Below are 18,558 nucleotides of genomic sequence, written 5' to 3' on the forward strand. Positions count from 1 at the left end.
TCTCTATGCTAACCAGAGTCGGCCCCGAGTTTTGGGTTGCGAGTTTTGGGTTACCCCAGCCCCCGTTAAAAAAAACTCGATATTTTTTTTTGCCCTAGGTCGAGTTAAAAAATAATTTTTGGTGATGTTTGAACAAATAACTAAATGAAGGTTATAAGTTTTTATCTAAAACCATTATACTACAATATTTTATGTTCATAATTATAATATATTTAATTAAAACCTTACTATTTTTAATAAATGGGCTGCCCTAACCCGAGTGCTTGCCGAGCTTACCCAGGGCCGGGCCCTAACCCATCTTCTACTTCTTATGTATTCAGTTTGAGGAGGATCTATAAATAGTGGTTTGTTTCTTATACTTCAAAGAAACAAAGATTCAATGATTGACAAGACATGACTTTGTGAATTAAGAAGATTGTGTGTTATATTTATCGATACAATCATGTCACTCGCCATGTAGAGTATATCGATGCTTAGAATAAATACACGGGTTTTATTCTAAGTGTTGAAATTTATAAGAGGTGAAATATATTAAATAAGTTTAACCATCCAAATATCAATAATTAACTTAATCTATATCACACTTATTTTGTATCAACTTTATATGATTCTTTTATAATATTGGGATTTCACAATAAAAAAGTAGTACATTTGGAAAAAAAAAAAAAAAAAAATGATTCTTGATTTGACTAACAAATTTTTTTTGAAAAAAAGTAAAATCCCATTTGTTTTAAAAAAACAATGGCAATATAAATCAGTTAACAGCTGAAAATAACGACAAACCAGAGAAAGCTATGGATAATGAAGCTCTGTTCAGTGATTCAAGCCCCTTACATATATATCTTCATTCTCATCTTCCTTCTAATTTTGTTTCAATCTTCATTTGTCAAATTCCCATTCTAACCCCACCATTTCTCCCTCACTGTACTCATCGCACCGGACAACTGACAGAAGAAGAAGACAAACAGAGTGTCGGCAATTTTTTCAATCCAAACAAACCCCCACGTTCCTGAAATATCACTCGTCATTTCTTAAAAGGAGGGTTTTGGATATGAATTTATGAGGTGAAAGTAGAATAATTGAGTGTCCACTCATCATCTTATGGCGGAGACAAACTTTATCAAGATGGCGGCAACATCTGTGTTATGGGTTTTGATTCTTTTGTTCATGGTTGCACCAAATTGTTATGGCCGTAGAACGAGAATTTCAAAGAAGGAACTTGAAATTCATGAACATCTCAAGAAATTCAATAAGCCTCCTCTTAAATCCATCAAGGTCTCGACTTTCGTCCATACCCTTTCAGTTTTAATATGAATTGTTTATTGATAATGGTTTTTTACTGTGGAATTGCAGAGCCCAGATGGAGATATAATAGATTGTGTTCATATTTCTAATCAGCCTGCTTTTGATCATCCACTTCTCCAGAACCACAAAATTCAGGTATATTCCTGTTTATCATGCCCAATTAGAACTTGAATAAACCACAAATTCATCAAAGCTTCCTTTCAACTTTTTTTTTATGTATTTTGATGTATGGATGACAGTTAAGGCCAAATAATCATCCAGAAGGATTATTGCGAAAGAATGAAGCTGTAATTACCAATTCAATAAGTCAGCTATGGCAGTTAAAAGGGAATTGCCCAGAAGGGACAATACCAGTGAGAAGAACCAAGAGAAGTGATGTAATCAGGGCAAGCTCTATCAAGAATTATGGAAAGAAGAAGAAGAAGAAGCATAAAGTTTCTGCAAAATTTTCTGCACCAAATACTCTCATCACTCTGACTGGTCACCAGGTATTTGGATGGATTAATTTTTGAAGTTTGATGATGTTAGATTGGTTAAGTAAATTGTTGTGGGTGTTTGAAATTGGAGTGTTTTTTTTTTTTTTTTTTTTTATTTTTTTTTTTATTTTTTAGCATGCAATAGCATATGTTGAAGGAGATGAATATTATGGGGCAAAGGCTACAATGAATGTATGGGGACCTGATATTCAACAACCAAATGAATTCAGCTTGTCTCAGCTTTGGATATTGGCTGGTTCTTTTGCATCTGATCTCAATAGCATTGAGGCTGGCTGGCAGGCATGTCTTTCTAATTTAATTATTTGAATTAAATTTGTTTCATAATAAATATGATTTAAAATCACTTAATTATATTGTTTTAGTCCAAGTCAAGATACAAAAAAAAACATAAAAAATCTGGCTTAGTTGTAGTAGAGTATAACTATAAACCACTCAATTTGGTAATTTAGTAAGAGCATTCAAAAAGACAAACTATAACCCCTAAAAGTTAATCAAATTATGTCCTTACAAGGGTAAAATAGTCTTTAAATACTTTCTCGAAACTAATTTCTCACTTAGTTATGTGCAAATTAACTTAAATTCAGTTTGATGAAACTGATAATAAATATATGATTGTACACAGGTGAGTCCTGATTTATATGGAGATAACAACACCAGACTCTTCACATACTGGACTGTAAGCCCATCCCACTAACCCTAGTTTTGTTGAATGATTGTGTTTCCAAAAAACAGTATTTTTAATTAATTCATAGGGAGTAAATGTGACAGAGTGATGCCTATGAATCTACTGGTTGCTACAACCTCCTCTGTTCAGGGTTTGTTCAAATAAACAATGAAATAGCATTGGGGGCTACCATCTTTCCTATCTCCTCTTACCATGGTTCCCAGTATGACATCGATATTCTCGTTTGGAAGGTAAATAAATTCGGTTGTTTTGGTATGCATTTTCTTTTACATCGTTATATGTTATGATCGAACAAATTCATGTTTGTCAAAAATCACAGAACCTATTTGAAAACTGGTATTTTGTCATAATCTATCATAATTACATTCTGATTCAAAAATCTCTAAAGTTTAAATTGAGAGTGACTTAGTTTTACCCGAGTCGCATTCTGTTCATGGGTAGATCATCCAGGTTCGAGTCCAGAAGCAGTGACAATTACCCCTAACTTCTAGTTTAATCAGAGAAACCACATAAAATGAATCTGCAAAATTTTCTTTTTCGTTTAGTATAAGTTTGTTTTTTGGATGATGATCCAATTTTATTTTTGGGATCATGAACCACCATATTGGCATGTTCTAGTGCTAAAGTTAAAAACTGAAAGTGATCATTTTCCAGATTCTAGTGTTATTTTTTACTTCATTTTTCGTATAAATATTATTTTTTGAGCTAAGATCCAGCTTATTGTGTGAATTTTGATTTCGTTTGGTATAAAGATTATTTTATGTATTATGATACGGATTATAGTGTATTTTTGGTAAACATAACAAATGTAAATTTTTATGGATAATGATTCAAATAATAATATGTGATCACAAACAGCTCACTATAATCTGGATCATGATTTCAAAGGGAATTCAATTTTAGTTTGCAAAATTTCCAATAGGATTATGAATGATTGTGACATAACAGTTTCCAAATAGGCTATCATTCAATATTTACCATTATATTGCATTATGACACAAACAGAATCATTACATATGCTTTGGACAGGATCCAGATGAGAGCAACTGGTGGATGCAATTTGGGGATGATCATGTAATTGGTTACTGGCCAGGGTTTTTGTTTTCATACCTGACAGAGAGTGCTTCAATGATAGAATGGGGAGGAGAAGTGGTTAATTCAGAGTCAGATGGTGAACACACTACTACCCAAATGGGGAGTGGACATTTCCCACAAGAAGGATTTGGCAAAGCTAGCTACTTCAGAAACATCCAAATTGTTGATTCCAACAATAACTTCAGGCTCCCTACAGACCTTTCCATCTTTACAGAGCAGCCCAAATGCTACGATGCCCACCTCGGAAATAGTGGCCCTTGGGGAACCTATTTCTATTATGGAGGTCCTGGAAGAAACCCTAATTGTCCATGAAGAAACCCAAAATGGTGTTTCCTCAGTTCACTGTTGTGCAATGTTGTGGTGTTTAGTGTAAACTGTAAAATTGCTTTTATGTTTATGTCTAGGTAAGTAGTGTTTTAGTTCATTTTAACTATTATTATGGGTGATTTTACTTTTAGGCTTAAAGTTGATTTTTTATGACAATAATGAATGTGTGCTTTTTCCTCAGGATTCAGTCAATTGACTCAAGTAAATACAATTTTTTATGTTTATGTCTTTATTCCATCAATTATTGCTTAGGATATATCATTATGTTGGAGCACTACAACTACAAGCAATATATCCCACCAAACCAAACCATTTTAATTTAATTTTTAAATTCAAATCTCCATTTTTAGTAGTGGATTTAAAGGGTTTATGAAATTTGAAATGACAAAGATTGGGAGAAAAAAGTCACCCAAAGTGTTTGACCAATCAATTCTATGGTTCATAAATTGTGAGATATTTTTAGATATCTTATTTGGTTCCTCATCTTTCGTGCAATTATCGACCTAGTAGGAATTGACACTTTGTACCTGAACCAATTGGGTATAAAAAGTAATACAAAGCATGTACAATAGCTAATTGAGGACATGTTGAACATACATCAAAGTTAGGCCAATAATTTTCCCATGATGTGTTACGAGATGTTAAGACCAATCTATGATTAACCTTATGCAGCCAACATAACCGAACACCTAAAGGGTCGTGCACAAGAAGTTTCAACTAACTCATAAAACATGATGGAATAAAAACTAAAACTCCAAACAAGATTTTATGGTTTCTTGATTATTTCTTGAAAAAAGCTACAACAGATGAGAAAAGAATTCCCTTGGGATTTCAGTCAAGCTGATCCTCAGACTCAGATTATAAATACATAGACATGAAAATAGGATCAAAACAAATCATCTAGTTAATACCAACCCAAAAACAACTTTTTCAGTAGTTACAATCAAGAAGAGACCCCAAAAGGGAGAAGTGCAGCAGCTACAATTCTTCCTTCCTCGTTCAGAATATTATAAGTTGACGCAGCATTTCTCTGCACAGAAGACAACAACAATTTGTCATGCATAGGTTTTTAAATCATACTTTCAAAACACTGAGAATCAAGCTGATATATCTACTAATGAAGAAGGGTCTTAACTCTTAAGAATACCCTGCTAAGCACTAAACATTAAATTTTCTCATGCATCAACATGTCTTTAATTTTTTTTTTTTATAACTAGGGTGTCCAGTTCAGTTTTTGAGCATCTCAAGATTCTCAACTAATCCTCTAGTGAAGGTTAGCATACCAATCCACTATGTCCTTTAGTCCAAGTGTCTTGCCACTAAGCTACCATGGTGGATATCATGTCTTTTAATAACAACATCCTAAGAGACCAAAGGTCACGGGTTCGATTCCCACTTAAAACGCCTTAGGTTGAAGTGGATGTCATGGTTGTGAGGGGTCATGTTAGCATCCTCCATTCAAAAAAATAAAAATAACAAGAAGCATGTGTAAAAACAGCCTCCTAAACTTGGGGCTCTCAGTTACATAAAGTTTTGAATCGATTCTCACAACAGGAAATGAGAAATTCATAGCAACCAGATTTGTCGCGATTCTTTGTTGTATTACCTAAAGATGGTTTTAAACAAATTCCTCCTAGGAAATATAAGTGGCACTGCTTCAAATGCTTGGGATATATACCTCAAGCTTGAAAGGCAGAATTTCTGGAAGTTATTATGCAATTATCACTTTTCAAGAGTTAAAAGAAACATAAAACAGGGGAGGAGAAGGCTCAAAGGTATTGCTGTATCTTCAAATGATACATTGTAGTTGTTCAAATAATTAAAGCAAGTGATATAAATACATATGGACATGCATTTGTTTTCATCTGAATCATGATCCAAAAATTTGTTATGTTTGCCCAAAATCACAATAAGATCATGATTCATAAAATAATCTTTATATCAAATGAAGCAAAAAATTGCCGGGTGATTGTGACAAAATAACAGTTTTCAAATAGGCTAAATAAAGAGGTTTTAAGTTTCAATGTATTAAAAATTCCTTTTATGTGAAAGTAATCACATAACGAAGATGATATCATTTCTCTTATCAACATAACATTCACTTACTTAGGGATATAGAAGTATTTATTGAAATTCAAGAACATAACTTGTTCTCCTTATCTATTAGAAATTAAAACAGCTTGACATGTACACCTTGAGGCTGCAAATAAGGTACATATTTATCAATTACAGGCATTCTTTTCATAATTTACAAAACTACTTTTATTGAATTATTTTATGAAGTATTAGTCTTCGAGTCAAAAGATCATTGAATGCAATAATACAAAGTGTTAAACTTCATACACAATGAGTTGTACACGTATAATATGTGCAGAAAGGCTAATTGATATATAGCCAAGATGAACTTAGTATTGAACATTACCGAGTCAACTGCTTCAAGTTTCATGCCAGTAGATCTAATAAAGCGTCGGAGTTCTGGATGTATTGGTTGGGTATACCTCCCGCATCCAAGAATTAGAATTTCTGAATGACAAAAAATGTCAATATTTGATGAAAGATGGATGAACAATATTCTGATAAGGAAGATCCTAAAATCTAGGTCTTGTAAGAGAAAGAACAACAACATTAAGAGGTTATCCATAAATAGTCCATTGACCATAAAATACAATGTTTCTGCCTACATTACAAGGGAGTGCTGAGGGAGAAACCAACTCAAGTATCATGGATTATTGAAGCTAATATATTAATAGTGTCAACCATTTGAATATGAATTCTCACCTGGTATTGGCCGCATGATTTGGAATATGGACAAGCTGCATGAAGCATATAAATGATATTAGTCAAGTAAACATAGAAACCATCTCCAAAGGACTTTTGTTTTTAACTTCTTTGGAAAATTTTGCCTAATGAGGTTATACATGCACTAGTATATGATCAATTTCAGATTTTCACATTCAGAAAAATCGACCAATCAGAATAAACTGTAAGGCTAACTTATGACATGTTGTCATAAGTTGCTCTGTAATGGTTGTTTGTACATTGCCCCACCATAAATGCGACTTTCGCGGTTACCATGGATCAATGAAAGGATTCTCACTTTAAGAAAATAGGAGGAATATATTGTAAGGCTTGTACACAAATTTAACAACTTCACCACAATGTACAACTTTCTTCTTATTATTCTTGAATATGCAGACCCTCACCCCATTTCTTGAATATGTTGTCGTCTACTACACCATATTTTCTCTCTTATCGCATGCACATCCATCCATGTTACCAAATAGTTGGATTGCCTCTCATATTAGCGCTAGAAACGTTCTCAAATCTTTTTTCAGAGTTCAATATCTCTCGTAAATGGTATTAAATACTAGGGTTCGGAACATTGCTTCACTCAGTAACCACTTTTCTTGTTCAGGATTACCATGATATCGTTGAGATGGTTAATATTTGTTCATCTTTATGGATTTTGAACTTAGTCAAGTGCTATTGATTATATTCCTCTAACTCTGCAAAGAGTAACTCGAAAATACCTATCTTGATTGATGTCCAAAATAGTTTTGGGACTCCAAGATGTTATTAAATTTCCAACACAAAGAATGCTGCCTTCATATTCAACACCATTGACAGTAAAACCATCTTCTGAATACCTACAAAAGAAAAAAAGAAACAAATTAGACCACAATTTATTTCTCCACCACATAAAAAACATCAAAAACAGATGGACTACCTAGTTTATTTTATCAATCATTTTGGGGGTGAATTAGAGGATGATTTGTACGAGGTGGTAGTAAAACATCCAAAGTATACGCATCAATTCATACCTATTGGCTTTGTAACTTTAGTTACAAGAAATTTCCAAAAAATTTAGTGAATAATAACCTTTATTGAATTCATTAATATCATATAAGCAATCTACTTTGTGAAAGGAAGAGTAATCAGTGATAACATTTATCTGGAATATGAGATGATGCATAATTTTAGATGAAGAATGAAAGACTCTCTCTAATGGACCTAGCTCTTAAACTTGACCTAAATAAGCCTTATGATCACAATAAATGGGATTGCTTGAGCAAGTTATATTGAAAATGAATTTTCATCAACATTGATTAACATGATTATGTTTTATGTTTCAATTGTTCACATGATTGGTGGGGGCTTAATCTTGCTGAGGATTCCTACGCTTGAGTTCCTTGATCATATGAGACATTGGACTACTATGGGTTTTATAGCTTTCAGTTCTTTTGTTAGGGTATCTTAGAAATCATTTTTTAACAGAAAACATTCCTACGCTTAATTGTTGAAAGAGAATGACTAATAGAAATCATCATGTTATTTCTATAAGGGTACATTAGCAAAAGTGAAGCGGTTAAAGATCTAAACTGAACCAATTGAAAAGAAAAGGAGATGATGTTACTACTCTTGAATGCGCAATTGGTCTTCAGGGACGTTCTTGATTAAATTGACTTGATCATATAGAGAATATGCTCGTCTGAGGGACGGAAGCTTCTGGCTGGATGATTTTGCAGTGCGATTCCTTAGCGAACGCAGGAGAGTGGGAAGAGTCGCCACCGTTTTCTGTCTCACCGTCATCTTTTTCTCTGTTGTCTCAACTCAAGAGAAGAAAGAAAGATTGAACCTTTTGCTCATTCTTTCTAATCGGGTCTGGTTAGATCATTGCATAACAAAATAATATATTAATGTTAAACTTATCCTTCAACTTTAACTAGATATTCAAATATAATTATAAATAAAAAACATACTATCAATGCCCAAAATTGTAAAAATAATTATACAATTTATGATTAGGAGTGATAAAGAATGAAGTATGAAATGATGTGTCACAATATCAATATCACTAGTTGAATAAATGATAAAAGGTAAAAGAGAGAAAGAATGAGAAAATTTTGTTATTTTTTAGTAGGGTACGTTATTTTCTCTTTTAATCGCTTACTTTTAGCTCTAAAATAATTTATAAAACAAATGCTTCTCAAATTTTCAGAAATAGCATAACGACCCTTTATCAAAAAAAAATTCGATTTTAACTTTTGAATTATTTATTTATATTAATCACTTCAAAACTATTAAAATGTTTACTTTATATTTTGTTAAACAAGATGTGTAATCTATTTTATAAATAAAAATTTAATTTATATTATTTTATGACAAAATTTATATATAATTTTCTATATTATAATCTATCAATATATATAGCAAACTATTTACAAAGTTTATAATAAATAATAAATTACCGTAATCTATTTGTAAAGTAAATTACACATCATCCATAACAAAATATAAAAGAGTCACGAGTGAAATTTTGATAGGTTTGAGACGATTAGTTTAAGTAAATAATTCAAGGGTTAAAAGTTAACGATCATGATAGTTGGGGGACTTTTAATTAGAGTTGTTAAAGAAAAAATTGACAGAATGGTAAATAGTGACCTTTCTAAAAAATTGAGGGATGATTTGTTTTAAAAAATAATTTGAAAGCTAAAAGCAAGTTATTAGAATAATTAGAGGGTCACCAATATAATTTTTCCTCCAATTTAATGTTTTATTGGTTAAATTAATGTAAAAATATTTATATAATTTAATGGTGTCAATGGTTAAATTTGTTGTAAAACAACGAAATATAAGCTAATAAAAACATAAAACAAGTAAATAGATGAAGAATAATATTTAAATACAAACACAAAGTAGAAGATTGAAAGAGAAAGTTTATAGATATATCTCCTTTATTCATTATAGAAAGTCTATTTATAAGGATGAAGGGTGACATGCATATTGTCACATATATGTTCATGTGTTGAGAATAATTAACATCCACTTGTTTATTGTTTCATATTGTCACATATATGTTCAAGTGTTGAGAAAAATTAGCATCTACTTGTTTATTGTTTCATAACAGTGATATGAGAGAAAATGAGAGAGGGAAGACCGGAAAAAGGATAAAGGATGAGGAGGGAGAGAAGAGAGATAAAATTTATTAAATTTTCAGCGAATTAAATTGCTCCAAGTAATTCGCTCTCCCAATCATTTCTCTTTAATAATACTTCTCTTTGGATGTTAATTTACACAAAGAATATGCCTCACTAAAAGCTTACTAAAAAACCCTACGGAAAAAAAATTTAGTGAGAAAAAAGAGTACAATATTCTTGTGTTTATATCTCCCCTGATTTGGGTATTGTTTCAAATTTCGAAATCAACGTATCCCTATTCTCTTCACTAGCTTTTTAAATGTAGAAGTTTGGTTAATAAACCCGTTAAGTTTTTATCTGATCTAATTTGTTGCACATTAATTTCACCATTCTTTTGAAGATCATGAGTAAATAATTTTTTTGGTAAAATGTGTTTCGTCCTATCTCCTTTAATATAATTTTCTTTCCGTTGAGCTATACAAACTGAATTATCTTCAAACAAAACTATTGGGAGAATTTTATCTTTAGTCGTTAAATCACAATTCTTTAGAATGTGATGTAACATTGACCTTAACCAAACACATTCTCGGCTAGCCTCATGTATTGCTAATATTTCAGCATGATTTGATGAAGTAGCTATTAAAATTTTCTTTATAGATTTAATTGTTTCACCACACACATAAAAACGTATCATTAGTAGGGCAAGAACTAAATGTTAGGATCTAGATAGCCGCTGGAGGACCGGGGGTTGGACCGGTTAGCGGTTCTCACTCGGAGGGTGGTGATTAATCCGGTTAGAGATTAACACCGGGGTTTCAATACTACACAACCTGTCACAAACCCTTGAACTAGGTTCAAGTGCGGAAGAGGTTTGCTTTCAGGTTGAAGCGGCACACTTGTATAATAGGCAGAACCGGTTTCGGATGATGAGGGTTTAGAAATTGATGGGTCGGTTTCGGTAACCTGGTGATTCGGCTTGGATAGAGTTAAGTCGGTTATAGTGGTACGGATCGGTTAGATAATGGAACCGGCAGAAAGTAAATGACAAAACAGATTTTATGGATGTTCGGAGATAAAACTCCTACGTCACCCCTTCCTCTCAAAACCGCGAGAAGGATATTCACTAAGGAATACAAGTACAATCCGATCGAGACTTATTTTCTGCTCGATGACACCCTTACAATTTACACCGAAATTGTAAGACACACACTTTAACTTTTGCACTTAGGCTTTCTTAGAACAACACAGTCTTATCACTTGTAGAGTAAATGCTCTTAGAATTTCTCACTTTTCTCACTGTATGTCGCTTGTCCCTTGTGTCACACCTTTACTCTTCTTCAACTGCCTCTTTTATAGGTGAAATATGCCAACGGTCATATTTCACTACCTTGAATCTGATTGGCTGAGCAGGGGTGCAGATGTTCAGTGATTCAGTGATTCAGACCCTGCGGTCATCTTTTCAGACCTGACGGTCAACCTCAGACCTGTCGGTCAATCTCAGACCTGGCAGTCTGTTCTTCCGGTATGTAAGACAAACCTGCTAGGTTTGTCTTTTACTCAATGTAGACACTGTCTGTTAGACAGTTGTCTGTACTTGGAAGATCTCCTTTCTGACTTATCCCGAAGTGGAAAGATCCTGTAGGACTGTCTTCTGCAGCCTGCAGACTTTCCTCAGACTTGTATGAATATGGAAGTGTTCAGTCTGTTCCTTTGGTATCATTCTCAACAGATACCCGAATTGTCTTCTTGTACTGGTCGGTCATTCGACTTAACCGGATGGCTTCCGGTACGAGTGATGTAACCGGACTTCTTCCGGTTATTCCTTTGCCTTGTGGCTGGTCGGCTGTCTGATGTTTCCGGTTTTAAGCTTTGGCCGATCCTTTCTTTGTGCGGTTATATTCCAAGTGTTCCTGGTCGGTTTAATGACTTGACCGGCTAGTTTGCTTTAGCCGGTTCTTTTGTTTGTCCGGTCCGGTTCTTTGTTCCTGCATGGAATATTTATTTAAGTTAGGTTTATGTGAACCGGTCTAATTTTATCTAACAATTTCTCCCTTTTTGATTATTTTATTTAAAATTATCAAAATCATGTAAGTTTGCAAACGTAGGCCGGTTGTTTTGTTTGTCCGGATTTTTGAAACTAACTTGGGAGAATATTTCGAAAAATTTGGAAAAATTTTTGAGAAGTATCTTGGAATTTTTTTTTTGAGAAGTCTTATCTTTTTATCTTATCAATTTCTCCCTTTTTGATTATTTTATTTAAAATTATCAAAACCAAGTAGAGATGCAAAAGATGGCCGGTTCCAAAAATTACTTTATATATATGATAGATAACCGAAAATAATATATAAAAATACTAAGACAAGTATAGATAAAGGAAAGAGAGCCCCTATTCCGAGTCCGAGAAGTCATATATGTTCCGCTTTTTCTTCGCTGGTTGCGGTCGACTGGCCGATTCGGAGACTCGCGGTCTTGTAAACCGGGGCTGCAGGTGCTCTTCAACTTCATCTTCGTCTTGAGTAGCCTGCTGCGGTATACTCTCAATGACCGTTTCAGTGACCTCATTCAGCAGGTCGGCCATTTGAACTTTCTTTGAAGGTTCCCTCTTTCGCTTTGTCGGAACTAAAACGGAAGAGGCCGCCTTTTTCCTTTTGTTCTCGGCTGCAAAGCTTTCTAGCCTCTGTCTTTGTCTTTCTAACCGCTCAGCATCCTTCGCAGCTTGAGCGGCTACCGTCTTTGCAAATCCCGGGAACTTAGTCCCTGCCCTTCGAATTCGTTCGGCTTCTTCCTCTTCCGGGAGTTGTGGGGGCTCCTTCTCTTTTCTTGCTTCGTCGTCCAGTGCATCCTGGACCTTCTGAGCCGCTCGGGCATCGGCCTCCACAGCCGCGGTATCCGCATTTATCTTTGCATTGAGCAGTTCGGCAACTTGTGCGGAAAGCGCCTTGAGTTCGGCCTCGAGACCCTCATTTTTCTTCTCAAGTTCGGAGACCCGTCCGAGTGTTGTGCCGACCAGGTCCCCAACAACCTCCGTCAATCGTTGATCGGTCTCTCTTTCAAGCCGGTCAAAGTCCTCTTTTATCTCGGAAGTCGTATCTTCCAAAATCATGGTTCGCCTAAGATGGTTACAGCGCAGAACCGCTTCTTTCTGTTGATCATCGTCGATTTCTGAGAACCGGTCTTCTGTTCTCTCCAAAAGTTGCCTTGTGGTGTTGGCGAACTTGAGTGCCGAGCAAACGGTTCTCCTGAATTTGTCCTTCAAAGGGAAAACCTCGGAGTCTTCAAACTCTTGAAAGCGGCTCTCAACCCATTCTTTTGTGACGGCCGGTTCGGAGGCTTCCGGTTGTTTAAGTGGAGATTGCCCGGTGAGAGGAGGGTCCGTCCTTTCATCGGATTCCTCTGTTGCCGGATTCTCCCTTGGAGGTGTCGGACAGTGAGATGGACTCGTATCGATCCATGGGGCTGTATATTGCGGTATTTCCCTTTGGCCGTACATCGCCTCCAGCCGGTCAATTTCTTGAATGAGTTCTCCTTTTGCTTTTTCAAGCATTTCCAACACCAACGGTGTTAAGGTGTCCTCCGATGCTACCTCTTCGAACTTTGCCGTAATCTTCCGGATCCTTATGGTTAGCTTCCGCAGCTGTGCTCGCGGTCTTAAGAGATAGGTTCGGTGTAGGACCTCTTCAATGGTATCGGATTTTGTGAGATCCATGACCACGTCCTCCACTTCCTTCAGTCTTTGGAGGCATTCTTCGTCTGTGTAGCCCGGTAGGATGTGCCTATACCGTTTGCCGAACCGGTGCTCGTGCCATTCCAGGTATATTTCGTCAATTGTCTCGGCTCGCTGTTTAGTGCCCTTTAGGAGTTTGAGCGCTATCCTATCGGCCTCTGCCTCTTCGTCCTCCTCCTCTTCTTCGTCACCGCCTTCTTTACCACCTTCGGTGGTCTCAGGATTTGCACCCGTACTGGCATTGTCGGGACTTTGGGCCGACTGCTCTTCATCATCGGTCTTTTCAGATCCGGTTCGTTCAGATGTGGAGGCCGACTCTTCCTCCTCCGTTGGCTGGGGCGGTTCCGAGAAGATTATTTTCTCTTTCCCTTTGCTCTCGGCCTTTTCTTTCGCTGGGGCCGCTTTCTTGCCGGCTGTCTTCTTTCGGCCACCTGTGGAACCGGGGGCCAGTTTCTTCCTTTCTAGGAATTGTTTGGCTCTGATGAGGCTTCTAGATGGGATGATGACGCCGGGTCCGATTTTGAAGTTATGGTGAAGGAAGATCTTACCGAGAGGAACAACATATCCCCATGACCGGACCGAATCCGGCTTCACCATATCCATCAAATTTTGGAACACGGCCTTTGCCCAGTTAACCTTTGTCCCTTCTATCAGGCCGACCAGCATCCTGATTTTGTCTTTGGTTAGGCTGCTGTAGTTTTCTCCCCTTGCTTGAATCGTCTTTGCAAAGATATCGCAAATCGGTATATATTCCGGTTTCAACGTCGATTTGCTACCTGATACTTTTATCGGCTCCTTAGTCGCCGAGAGTATCTGGCAAGCTGCCTCAAATGTTTTGATCTCTATGTCCGCCGTTGCATCTTGGCCGGCAGTTGGAAGGCGCAGGCTTTCCGCCACCGATTCCTCGGTGAGCTATATTTCAGTACCGCATACAGTTGCGGTGATCTTATCGTCAGAGATAGTTGCGGTGTTGAAAAATTCGTTAACCGCATCTTTGTATAGAACGTGGGGACCGCTGAGAAAGTACTATAGACCGGCTTCGGCTACCCGGTCAATAACCTCTTTTGCCGCAGGCGTGCCTTTCTGTCGGATTTCCTCGAAATCCACTTGAGTCAAGTGTTTAAACAAGACCGAGTCGCGCCCCATCTTAGAGAGTTGAGAGAGATTAAAAAGTGTGAGAGCAGATAACCGCTTTGAGAGAATTTGAAAGCTTTAGAGAGAAAGCAATTTCGCGTGAGAATGAAATAAAATGGCCGAGAGCCCCTTTTATAAGTGCGGTTTGGAAGCCCAACCGTCCCATCAATATTTGGCGGGATTTTCCCTCCAAGTTGAAAGGGCGGCAAACCATGGGCGGGAGTGAAAAGGCGCCAATCCGTGGGCGGTAAACCAGGGGGCGAGAGTTTTGGGCGGGAAATTTCCCTCCAAAAATTTTGCTTTTGCCTTTGATGACGCAATCTTCTTTTGAGACCGATTGATGCACCGGTTGTCTAGAGTTAACCGATTATTTTGAGTAAGCAGAGTTTTGCAATCTTTTGATTTTAAGCGATTTTTCTTTGTGACCGGATAAGGGCGCAGTTATAATTTAAAGATGTTAACCGGTTACTTAGATAGATATTCAAGGTATTTAGAAGACCCGGTCATTTAAACTGAAATGAAATTTTATTCAAGAGACAATATAGAAAGAGAACCGAAAGATAGTTCGGTGCGAAAATAGGCATTCAAAATGTAAAAACCATTTTGGAGAACTTCTCTTCCACCGCATCCACATCAAGGATGTTCAAAGGGGATGCCGGTGCACCCGGTCCAAACTCTGGCCGGTACTTGAGAATCAGCTTACTTATGTGTGGTGCATAACCGAGACCTTTCTTGGTCAGCACCATGTTCTTCAGGTTTTGGAATATGACCGTTGACCAGTTGATGGCCGTTTTGCCAACAATGTGAGTCATTATGTTGTAAGTATTTCTAGAGTACCGCTGATTCGGTGACTGACATAGAATAGACCGAGTCACAATCTCAAGAAGAAGTTGACCGTGACTAGCGAGTCGGGTCTTTAACCCATAGTGTTCCACCGGATAAATGGTGGCCGAGAGGTATAGTGCGTGTTCAAATTCTGCAAGTCCCTCTATAGTTGGAAAGTCAGAAAACCCTTCCGTGGGCAGGTTGAATAGGGAAGCAAATTCGGCTTCATCCAGCCAGAATGTGTGGTCTCTTACGGTAGAGACGATGTAATTTCCCCTAATGCAAGCGCTTCGAAAGAAGGTCTTGACATCCTCTAAGAGAATGGGACCGGCTTCTTCGAGAAAGGGTCGAAGACCGGTTGGAGTGAGTGAAACATGACCTCCTTTCCATGATTTCCGTCCCACTCTTCCAAACATGAGTTGAAATCAACGCTCAAGAAGTTTCCCAAAGTTCGGCTCGGCATGATTACAGTTTTGCAGAGAGAGATAGAGTTCAAGGAGTTTCAAGAGTGTTTTGTGAGATGAGTTCAGTACATGATGGCCCTTTATATAGGGTCGGTCTTGGAGGGAAGATGTGAGCATTGATTATCAGTTTTGTTTTATTAGAAAAGAGAATCTTTATGTTTCCAAGGTTTATTGGGAAGAGGCTGATTGCGGAGCCCGACGTAGGTATTAGTTGGGAAGTAACCAAGTTAGTTGGATAATAATTATTCAGGTGGTTGGGGGTTACTTCATTAATTAAATATTACTTTTCAATTAATGCACCAACACAAAAGAGATTAATCAAAGGAGACCGAGAACAACATAGATAAGGCCGAAGAAGGCACATATAGAACCGAATAGAGAACAAAAATAACACCGAAGAGAAACATGATAGAAGCCGAAGTGATCATAATGATGTTGGATAAAGATACACCCGGTACGTGCAACAAAATGACCGGGTGCAGGAAGGAGTGACTCAATGTGCGTGGGAGTTGATGACACCGGTAGGGTTATTACAGCGGTTCCTTCTCCTCTAGGCCCTCTCAAACCGCTCATAGAAGGAGTCAGTTATCTCTTTGGTCAGCACTTGGGCTTGGTTCAGACCTTCTTCGGGACAGGTCGGAACACCAAGCTCCACAAAAAGGCAGCTTAGTTGGGGGATGAACCCGACTGATCGGATGCCAACCATCCAGATGAGGACGTCAAACAGCACCCTGGACCAGTTCACCGGTGTACCGGTGATTATAGCCGCCATCATGTTGAAGGTCGAATTACAGTAGGTATTTGTGACATCTCTCCCGAAGATGCTCGTACCGATCACATAATTGAGAAGCTGATATTCAGCTCTCAAGTGTGATTTAGTACCGTGATCCTCAACCGGTTCGTCAGACCGTGCAAGGGTGAGGGAGATCTCGGCCTTTATGTTGGCCGGAACATCGAGATCTGTCAACCCTTGCTTTGGCAGGCTAAAGCACCGTGCAAAGTCTCTTTCGGTGAAATCAAAGACGATACCTCCCACTTTAGATTGGATGTGTGTTTCAAAGTGAGGGGTCCCCCTGAATACCCTTGCGTGATAGAAGAATTCTAGTATTGATTCAGGATATATGGTGTGCTTGTCGTCCAGGAAGTACCGAAGACCGGTATCTTCCAGGGATTTGATCATCTTATACACCTCATAGTGCTCTGTGCTTGAACAAGATTGAAAATCAACCTGAAGGATGTTGGGGAACTGAGACATTTTTGCCTTAGTGAGAGAATGATCTTTTGTCTTGTGAGTGTTTTGGTGAATGTTCGCTTCACTTAAATACTAGTTTGAGGAATATCCTATTGTCCAGATATTAAGTGGGATGATATCTATTAACTACAGAATAAATATGTATTGCATGAATTAAGCATGTTTGCAGTATAGGGTGTTGGTCATAGGCCTGGACTGTGAAAGATATCATCAAATCTTCACGTCTTTTTAGGTGCGACCAGTTTACTTTGAAAGGGCAATGTTTCAGAACAGATATCTTTAAACACTGATAATTGTTCCACTTCTGTTTGAAATTTAAATAATCTAAGATAGCCTGCTTCCAAACCGGTCAGTTATCAGTTGTTCATCCCGATGCGGTTATTTGGTGCATGCACCAAGTAGCCGGTCGGTTTACTCTATCTGATGAACTGAGCAGTTCTTCCATAAGTATCTTGAAAATTTGAAGTCCAACAGTTTAGGAGGAACTACCGGTTTATCTGTCCGAACCGGTTTCCCTTTAAGCATCCTTAGGAAGGATCTGACTAATGTCGGTTAAACCGAGAGTAAGTCTGAATTGAGAGAACTTAGCTTCCTGTAGAGGCTTCGTGAAGATATCGGCTACTTGTTGATCAGTCGGTACGTATTCCAGCCGGATATGCTTCAGCGTGACATGTTCCCGGATGAAGTGGTGCCGTATGTCAATATGCTTGGTCCTAGAGTGGAGAACCGGATTATAAGTTATTGTTATGGCACTCGTGTTGTCACAGAAGATCGGGGACTCTTCGGCTGTGACACCGAAGTCCTTCAGCTGTTGTTGTATCCAAAGGAGTTGTGAACAACAGCTTCCTGCCGCCAGGTATTCAGCTTCTGCGATGGATGTGGCCACTGACGTCTGTTTCTTGCTATGCCATGAAACAAGCCGGTCACCTAGGAACTGACATGTTCCGCTGGTGCTTTTTCTGTCGATCTTACAGCCTGCATAGTCTGCATCCAAATAGCTCGTTAGATTAAAGGACGAGTCCTTTGGATACCACAGACCGAAATCAGATGTGCCCTTTAGATACTTCAGTATCCTCTTTGCGGTTGTGTAGTGGGATTGTTTTGGATTTGCTTGGAATCTCCCCCACACACCGACTGCGAACAGAATGTCCGGTCTACTCGCTGTTAAGTATAGGAGAGAACCGATCATGCCCCGATATGCGATCTGGTCTACCGATTGGCCCTCATCATCCCTGTCCAATTTAATCGATGAGCTCATTGGAGTAGCCGCTGAGGAGCATGTGTCCATTCCAAACTTCTTTAGAAGCTCCTTGGTGTACTTAGGTTGGCTTA

The 18,558-nt window shown here is 37.8% G+C and overlaps 2 protein-coding genes across 2 annotated transcripts; one reads left to right on the forward strand and one right to left on the reverse strand.

Moving 5' to 3' along the window:
- Positions 1-909: 909 nt before the first annotated feature.
- Positions 910-4,086, forward strand: LOC124938545. The gene is made up of 7 exons (XM_047479008.1): positions 910-1,275; positions 1,354-1,440; positions 1,545-1,793; positions 1,917-2,081; positions 2,425-2,478; positions 2,571-2,717; positions 3,517-4,086. The coding sequence occupies exons 1-7, from the start codon at positions 1,102-1,104 to the stop codon at positions 3,892-3,894; spliced, it is 1,254 nt and encodes a 417-aa protein (XP_047334964.1). The 5' UTR covers positions 910-1,101; the 3' UTR covers positions 3,895-4,086.
- Positions 4,087-4,662: 576 nt separating this feature from the next.
- Positions 4,663-8,554, reverse strand: LOC124938497 (NADH dehydrogenase [ubiquinone] 1 alpha subcomplex assembly factor 3-like). Its single transcript, XM_047478939.1, has 5 exons — positions 8,327-8,554; positions 7,440-7,556; positions 6,688-6,722; positions 6,332-6,432; positions 4,663-4,939 (listed from the first exon to the last, which is right to left on the reverse strand). The coding sequence occupies exons 1-5, from the start codon at positions 8,497-8,499 to the stop codon at positions 4,853-4,855; spliced, it is 513 nt and encodes a 170-aa protein (XP_047334895.1). The 5' UTR covers positions 8,500-8,554; the 3' UTR covers positions 4,663-4,852.
- Between the last annotated feature and the right edge of the window lie 10,004 nt (positions 8,555-18,558).

This window comes from Impatiens glandulifera, chromosome 5, assembly GCF_907164915.1.
Source record: "Impatiens glandulifera chromosome 5, dImpGla2.1, whole genome shotgun sequence".
NCBI lineage: Eukaryota > Viridiplantae > Streptophyta > Magnoliopsida > Ericales > Balsaminaceae > Impatiens > Impatiens glandulifera.

Bases quoted from the DNA above. Each gene is read 5' to 3' on its own strand.
- LOC124938545 (XM_047479008.1), top strand. From the start codon at position 1,102: ATGGCGGAGACAAACTTTATCAAGATGGCGGCAACATCTGTGTTATGG. The intron at 1,794-1,916 runs GTATTTGGATGG...TTTATTTTTTAG, and splicing joins TCACTCTGACTGGTCACCAG to CATGCAATAGCATATGTTGA. The intron at 2,082-2,424 runs GCATGTCTTTCT...GATTGTACACAG, and splicing joins GCATTGAGGCTGGCTGGCAG to GTGAGTCCTGATTTATATGG.
- LOC124938497 (XM_047478939.1), bottom strand. From the start codon at position 8,499: ATGACGGTGAGACAGAAAACGGTGGCGACTCTTCCCACTCTCCTGCGT. The intron at 7,557-8,326 runs GTAGTAACATCA...TTTCTTTTGTAG, and splicing joins GACCAATTGCGCATTCAAGA to GTATTCAGAAGATGGTTTTA. The intron at 6,723-7,439 runs GTATTTTCGAGT...TGCTTCATGCAG, and splicing joins TTGGACATCAATCAAGATAG to CTTGTCCATATTCCAAATCA.